Source organism: Ruditapes philippinarum, unplaced genomic scaffold (genome assembly GCF_026571515.1).
Source record: "Ruditapes philippinarum isolate M1 unplaced genomic scaffold, ASM2657151v2 ctg9536_1_1_1_1, whole genome shotgun sequence".
Lineage (NCBI taxonomy): Eukaryota > Metazoa > Mollusca > Bivalvia > Venerida > Veneridae > Ruditapes > Ruditapes philippinarum.
The window spans coordinates 5,552-14,217 of record NW_026860847.1 but is presented as its reverse complement, the minus strand read 5'-3'; the positions used below and the strand labels follow the sequence as shown (position 1 = coordinate 14,217).

At 32.7% G+C, this 8,666-nt stretch overlaps 1 protein-coding gene across 1 annotated transcript; it reads right to left on the bottom strand.

Annotated features, from left to right (window-relative positions):
- Positions 1-224: 224 nt before the first annotated feature.
- LOC132713560 (uncharacterized) lies at positions 225-2,507 on the bottom strand. The gene is made up of 3 exons (XM_060696199.1): positions 2,031-2,507; positions 571-804; positions 225-445 (listed from the first exon to the last, which is right to left on the bottom strand). Exons 1-3 carry the CDS (start codon positions 2,338-2,340, stop codon positions 225-227), a joined length of 765 nt encoding a protein of 254 aa, XP_060552182.1. The 5' UTR covers positions 2,341-2,507.
- Positions 2,508-8,666: the final 6,159 nt, after the last annotated feature.

The window sequence follows — 8,666 nt, the reverse complement described above, 5'->3', positions numbered from 1 at the left end:
TGAACCTCGTTATCAATTTGTCAGCTCCTTACTGTGCTCATTAGAGTAGTCATATCTAAAATAATTATATGCTGATTTTCAGTTTAATTCTCATCTCTCTTATAAGTCTTATATCATTGAATACATTCTACCTGCCACTAACGAGTTTTAAATGAAAGAATTTATTGAAGAATGAACAGACGCAGACGCAAACAATTATCAGACCGAATTCAGTAGTTCCCCCTCTAAACCGAGTAAACCTCGACTTCACAAAGGCAAAGCACGTCACCCTGGTTGTGGATGATCTTCAGGAACTTTCCTGTCACGTGCTGAGCACATGGGATCTTTACAGGTAAAGACGACGATGCTGGGGGTCCGACGTAGTACGCGCAGTCAGTTCCGATATTGTTGTCTGAATCTTGTCGGGTAGCGGAAATCAGCAACCGCAAGTTCGAATTCCTGTAGTCTACAAAATAGAGAAATAAAACACAAATATCTTACACATATTTTGTAATGAAAACTTAACTGGGCATATACAGATCAAAATTAGTAATTTTGTTTTTGAAAGATCATAATCATAAAACTACTTACTGTGGTGTGAGGCATTCCTAAAGAAGATGATTACATGGGACACTTCTGCAAAACGCTCAAATTCCATCCCCCAATACGAATAGCGGTATGCAGAATGAGCACAGTATATTGCACGAGTCACCTTATTGTCGTTGTTGTCGCGGTTACCATCTATTGCAAAGCTTGCTACAAGTGGTCCAGTCACGTGAAAGTGTGTAGATTTTTGCCACGCGTTAACAGCAGGAACAAAACGATCTGGTACAAAATCATAAACACACATTTTTAATTCGGTTAGAATGAACATTTTTCAATAACAACAATGTTTAGACTAAATATATACGGCGCTGGTGGAAACTACAACATTTGGGACAAACAATGTTTCAAAAACTTAAAAAAAAAAAAATTATAATAATAATATAGATAAATGGAAGACTACCCTTGGTTCTCCGATATTTTCCAGATAGGATCGCAAATTTTGACCAAGGGTTAATAACCCGGTTATCCAAATTCAAGACAAGGTTTAGCATTTTAGTTGCTTTTCTTTCAGACAGGATGATTAGTCACATTTTTTCATGGAGTTCTTTAGGCAATTTTCACTAAATAAAATCAACGTTAGTTCATATCAATATCTGAGAGTTGATCGACATATTAGCCAAATTCCATGACCCTACTTTACCCAATGCCCCATGGTTCCGCATATAAAATTATTATCTGTGCAGTAATTGCTTTGCTTCACAATAAGTGGAATTTATTTTACACGCCATTGAGTTCATATTGGGACTTTCCAGCTTAACAGGTTGAAAATGACTTCGTCCCTTCGCGTGCATTTTTTTTTCAAAAACAAACTGGCACCTCTATTGAATCACCGACCGTCCGTTTCCTCATATGAAAGAATCCACAGTCTTTGACAGGATTTAAACCCACATCATTGACAGGAAAGTGATTTGAAACCGGTAACATAGGTCCCCCAGTTTTATATTTAAATTTCATGCATATGACAAATATACAATTAGATTAAGTAAAAGTCATTTCAAAAAATTAAGGTCTGCAAACGTGTTCTGAAAAGTAGAAACTAATATTCATAACTATAAGATTTGAATAAATCTTTTGCCTTAAAATACACACAACGGCGACATAGAGAAATAAAAAACATGTCTCTCTTTAAATGATTATCGGTACATAATAATACAGTCAACTGCCGTTATCTCGACATCGCTTTTCTCAATATTTCGTTATCTCGATGAAATTTTGAATTTTTCTTCCTTCGTTATCTATATTAGATATATTTGTTTATCTCTAAATTTTTATTTCGATATTTTCAGTATCTGATGTAACATTTCAGCCCCAACAGTTATTTACGCAATATTGTTTTTTGTTAATCTATACGTTTATCTCCTCATTTCGTTATCTCGATATTTTTGACGGTCCCGATGACGAAATAACGAGAGTCGACTATAAATAATAATTCAAAGGATACGTACCATCATAATAAACGTTCCAGTTGGATTCGGTTTCTGTTGAAGGTGTCACCACCCCAGGAACGTATGTTGTTAGTTCGCAAACACCCGTGTCCGCTTTGTGGTTAATAGAGGTACATTCATCCGCACAATTACATAATCTCGCACATTGTATTATGCTAGTGTTAAAATGTTGCACTAAATTATCACTATACCGTGCATTACTCGACGAGAGAGTAAACTGAGTGAACTTGTGGGTAAGGACTGTTTTGAATACAAAAAATATGACAAATTCAAGGATCCAAATCCACTTCTTCTCCTTAAACAACTGCATTGTGTCGTTTTAAAATTCAACCCTCTTTACTTTATAAGTGATTCGCTATCCTCCCGTCAACTGCAACAATTTCTTCTTTCAAACACAATAAGAAATTAATACACTGTATTTTAAATCATGTATGTGTAACGAAATTTCCCAAATAAAAACGAATTTCTAATTTCAGTTGAAAAGTTCTTTAATTGATGAAATTTAGAGCAAAGATAATTACACCATACAATTTCGATTATTCAAATAATTAGAAACTATTATTATCCGATTCTATTTATTCGATACAACCCTGGCTTTAAATCACAATTAATTTCCAACGACTAAAAAGTATCCTCTTCAAGTGTATGCATTCTAGTTTTATCTTTGATTGCAATTTCTTTTGACGAGGCAGCAATTTGAAAAAGCCTTCGGATCATACTTCAAATTGCAGAATGATGGTAACATTATATTTCAAAGTTTCACAATATGTATTGTTCAAGGACGCAAACAGATGTCTGATCCCATTCATTTACAAAGTGATTTCTTAGTATTCCTTGCTTTACGTGACTTCCGTTTGTAATGGCAAAATGCGTGCTCCGAGTCATACAAGTATGAACATTCATAACAATAAATTTCAAATACCAATTGACATTACGCAAGTAAAGGTATCGCTTCGCCCACCGATTCACGTTTAAAAACAATATCTTTTTCGAAATATATCATAAATTCTTAGTGGAGTAGTTATATGTTTTTACAAGGTTCATTTGAGGAAGTATAATCAAATGATGAAAATATTGTCATTGAATTTCACATCGTACCGTCTGAAACCCGCGAGAAAAATGATCACGTAATGAAATTAGTTTTGTTACGTTATCCTTCACATAGAAAACTGTCTCTTTAAACTGTCATTGGTTGCATCTTAATTGATGAAGTGTATATAGCGTTTTGATTTTCGTTGAATTCACACAGATTATCCAACAGTGACAAAAAGAAGCAATTGTAAATCATTATGAATTAAGTTTCGTGATTGAAATTAAAATCGCACAACATTTCATTTTGCTGAATCTGAAATTTAGATAGTTAAACGTGCTGAAGCACAAATTCCGTTAACACTATTTTACAAAAGTTGTCTTTCTTTTTTAAGTAAGTATCTTTTGTTTTGGTTATTATGAACGACGTCAACATAGTTTGAAAACAACTGTCTATATATCCATTAAACTAATCGTGTGTTGGTCCTGCTTGGCTCCTTGTCAGTGGTCCGGTGTTGCTGGGTCGTGTGGCGGTTGCATTTGGTTAAACGCCGCCGTTCCTTGTTGATCTTGTTTTTCATATTTTACAATTTCCAAATATTTTTCCAAATAGTAATGTTTACGGCAAAAGTATAACATTAATTATTGCTATCCGTTTGGCGGTTTAACTAAAAGTCTAAGAGGACAACATGTATTTTAGAAATTATGGAAGTACACTGTAGTACTTTGAAATATTCATCAATTTGTCAAATATTTGTTGGAATTAATATCGTTCACACTTCTTAAAATTCAGTCCGACTAATTCACTTTTCTTATATTCTATAGTGATGTTTGTTGTCTGATTGTTAAGGCTTTACGTCACACAAATACAAAATAGGTCATATGGCGGCATTATAGCTTTGACGGTCTAGGAAGACTTCTGGCTAGAACAACCGGCGTTCCGTAAGTTAGCTGAGTAGCTGTCGTACAGGATAGAATCCAAAGTACCAGGTGGTGAGGGAAAGTAGTTTGAAGTCAACGACATAAACCACCACTCGGCCACTGAAGCACTCAGAAAGAAGGAGTTTTAGATTTGTTTTTAGTTATAATATTTTATTATTTAATGAGCGGTCTTTGATATTTATGTTTGACAAACTTCCGAAATATTTTATCACAATTGTGTCATCAGTTTTATATAAAATGCTTAAGTGTTTGTATTATGTATACATGTACATGTGTTTTAACCTTAATAAATATCTATCTATCTATCTAAAAGTCTAAGAGGACAACATGTATTTTAGAAATTATGTAAGTACACTGTAGTACTTTGAAATATTCATCAATTTGTCAAATATCTGTTGGAATAAATAACGTTCACACTCCTAAAATTTCCGTCCGACTAATTCACTTTTCTTATTTTCAATAGTGATGTTTGTTGTCTGATTGTTTAGGCTTTACATCACACAAATACAAAATAGGTCATATGGCGGCATTAAAGCTTTGACGGTCGAGGAAGACTTCTGACTCGCTTCGTAAATTATTTTAGGCACGAACGGGCACCTGAATAGAACAACCGGCGTTCCGTAAGTTAGCTGGGTCTAAGCTGTCTTACAGGATAGAATCCAAAGTCCCTGGTGGTGAGGGAAAATAGTTTGAAGTCAACGACATAAACCACCACTCGGCCACTGAAGCACTCAGCGGTAAAAGACAAGTGACTATTGGACGCTTGGCATTTGGAAATTATCTTATCAGTTTTTCTTATGAATCTTGCGTTATTTCAATAAGAATAAAGTGATACTCAAAGTTACAAATGCGTCGCAATAACAATTATGTTTTGTATTGCATAAACGAAGCAAAAAAAACAACAAAATTTGTGCTACATATGTATTGCTCTATTTTCTAGATATAAGATAATGAATGCACGGTCAACAAGCGAAGTCTAGAAAATTTCGTAAAAATTGTTAGAGGTAATTTGTTATTTGTTCCTTAAGTCGGTCAGTAAATCTAAGCAAACACTTTCAATGGCAATTTAATGTGATATTGAACGATGAAATGGTTCTCAGTAGTGTCCAACATCGATGTAGACACTCCAAAAATCTGTTTTTCGAACGATACCAATTTAAACTACTTGTCTCGAAATGAAGACACGAAAACTAGCATTTTAGATAACTAAGTACAGATGTACGTGTTAAATGTCTGTGTTTAAATTTTCCGGAATTTGACTAAAGTTAAGCAAAGACAATATGATGGCGGAAAGAAATTGATTAGTAAATAAAATTCACTACAATGATTTGAAACTTTCCTCAAAAATATTGCTCTACCATAATTTGAAAACAATTAATGTTTTGAAATATCAAAATATATTTGAGCCGCGTCACGACAAAACCAACATAGTGCGTTTGCGACCAGCATGGATCTAGACCAGCCTGCGCATCCGTGGATAAGTTTTTTTGGTTCCCATAGGCTATCTCTGATAGCCCCATCTACCTTCATTTATTACATACAAATAAAACGTAACTGTTCGGTTTTGCAAACTATGATAGATATGTATTGCAGAGTGAAAAAAGCTAGTTCCTGTTAGTCTTGATTGACAGAATTATTTAAAAAAAATAATGACACAAGAATAGTAAACAAAACAGTAATATTAAACATATTCAGGTTAAATGATTTGCATTTGTTTAATTTAAACTATTCAATATAATACAGGAAAGTAATATAAGTACGACATACTCGTAGCATACATGAATGTCTTGTAAACATCTTTTGCGTATATCTTTAATCAATAATGAATAATTTACATTCAAATATATTGATTTTCAACAACAAAATCTTGACTTTGCTCGAAGCAATTTGTTCTTACACAAAAGAACGATGTTTTGAAAGGGAAAAAATTGCACGTTTGTCATTTCCTTATTTATTATTGCTCAGAAAACAAGAGATCTAAATAGTGACAAACATTATTTTAAAATCGCCGTGGCATTTCAATAATCTTTGGTTTTAAATTATATGAACTCCATTAAGGTCCGAATATTTACAAAGAAAAATCTTGAAAATCTTACATATATCATCTAGGATTCTTTAAAAGGACGGGAATATATGGTTTCGTAAGACTATAATATTGATTTAATCGCCATTTATTTGCATAATTTCTACACACAAGTTCTGAGATCTTTTGAAAAATACGAAAGTGACTTATAATATATCAAAAAAAGCTTTTAAATTGGAATTTATGCTAATATCGCAGTTTGTAGACGTATATTATCAGAAATTTATAATATTTATTGTCAAAAATAATCATTATGATAATTTCTATACTGTATATCATCCTGTCGCTCACAGAGAACAATACGAAAGTGATTTATTCGGACGAGAGGAAATGTATAAAAAAAAGTAGCGTTTAAATTGAATTTGCAGTTTGTAGACGTATATTATGAAAACTAAATTTTTTTGGTTGATTTTTTTTAAATCATTAAGAGGATTTAACCTTCATTTATTTGCATAATGTTTATACATTAGCTGAGACATCTATGATCGCTCTTTCGCTCATTGTGAACCTGACGAAAGTGACTTATTGAATATCAAATATAGCGTTTAAATAGACTTTAAAATTGCAGTTTGAAGAAAGTACAGAATAAACAAGTTACATTTATATATTTTGTATAAATATTACTGTATCATGAAGATCATTATGTCCCGATTTTCAGAGAAAACATAGCTTCAGCATGTTTTGTCCTATGATCATTAAAGTTGGTAGGCAAGTTGATCATCATTCATAGATGAACCCTATTGATCTTAAAATCAGTAGGCCAAAGGTCACTAACAGAATGTATGAAGGGGGGGGGGGGTGATATATCGTGTTCTACGAACTTTTGTTCATAATATATACACACAGTGCAATTTTTGTGACCTCGTGTACATAAAATTTTCATGTATGATCGCCACATTTGTAACTATGCAAGATTAAAGGAAGTTAGAATTCATTTTTTCCTTAGATATGGCCCTTCCTAACTTTTTATACTGTATACATATTTCACAAGTTGTGTAACTTCAATTACTGACTTTAACAAAAATTCCACTGCATGCGTATAAATATTTAACTTGTCCTAGAATAATTCACATTTTGATAATTAGCTTACAGTACATGCAGTGACCAATGAAATATCAGCCAGACATCATTCATTAACAATGCAAGGGGTTTTAAAAGTTATCTTTCATAACACAAGTTATTTATAAAATCAGAACATTTTACCAGTAAGCTGAGTTGATATAATGTATTGTTTTAAAAACCATATGAGGAGTGGCAGGCTATCAAATGTTTTGAAGGATTAAAATTTGCCGCTGAAGAAAAAGTCAAATAAAATGGACAATGCTATTTTATACAAATCAATAAATGATTAAACAATATTTTTCCTGTATATTCTCTACAAAATATTTTTCCTGTAAACTCTATTGAAAAAAGTTTCTAAGTGTTAAGCGCTTACACTTGCCATTCAGAATTTAAGAAATATAGAAGCAGATGATCTTTGATAAAGAAACTTTTTTATGTGTGTTCAAATAACTTTGAACGATGGAAATGGTAAGTTATACACCATGAACTCCTACAAATACACAGATTCAATGATGCTTAAAGATAAAAAAGGCTGATGTTTTTTTTTTTCATCTTTAAAGCTGAATAGTGCATCCCATCAGTGGTGTAAGTAACAATAAGTTATAGCGAGCTGATAATGCTTTTTGTTTAAGAAAAGGTAAATTATCACAATTAGAGTGTAATATTTATACAGACTCGAACCCTATCTCTTGCAAAATAGCAATGGCAATCATGTATATGGATATAATACGGGTTTGTTTTTTGCTTTTGTCATTTATGAAATTCGTTCTACAGTGAGTTACGATCATGCCATGCAAAATTACACAAATGTGCAAAATCATGGGCATTGACTCGTAAATTGAGAAATCCTTAATCTATTTCTTACTTGGTAATTTGACTTCTATTTCTGCACTGTGGGCAAGAATAACGTTGTCCGTGTCTCTGTTATAGATGTGTTCAACATACCATGACATACGAAAGCTTACAAATCAAGGGCAAAAACTCCATTGATTTAGCACAATACTCATCATCTTGTAATGAAACACTTACAATCCAAACAGATTTAGACAACTAGTAAACAATAGGTGGTATAACTAACTTTTTCAGTTTAGTGTTCTTGTTCACACTCGTGAGCGTCCACCTAAATACCCAACTTTAAAGCTACATATCTAACTTTTACCCAACTATTTAGATTCGGGAAGACTTAAATCAATGTTAAAACAAGGCTATGTGAAAGTTAAAGCATATATATATATCCCTGTTAGATAATTATCACAATCTTACGGTGTCCCGTTAGGACCGTCGCGACACACACATTTTTTGTGTATTTTCATGTTTTCCCTGTTTCGGGACACTTAACAATCTACATCGTACAGGATTTTTCCTTCTACAGCAGACAATCATGCAATTTTTCCCCTTAAAGCAGGACGTTTACAGATTTATGAAAATTTGCATGAAAATTTTGAAAATGTATTTAAAGTAAAATATTGTGAAGTGAATAAAGATATAATTTACATATTGCAAACATATTACAATCAATG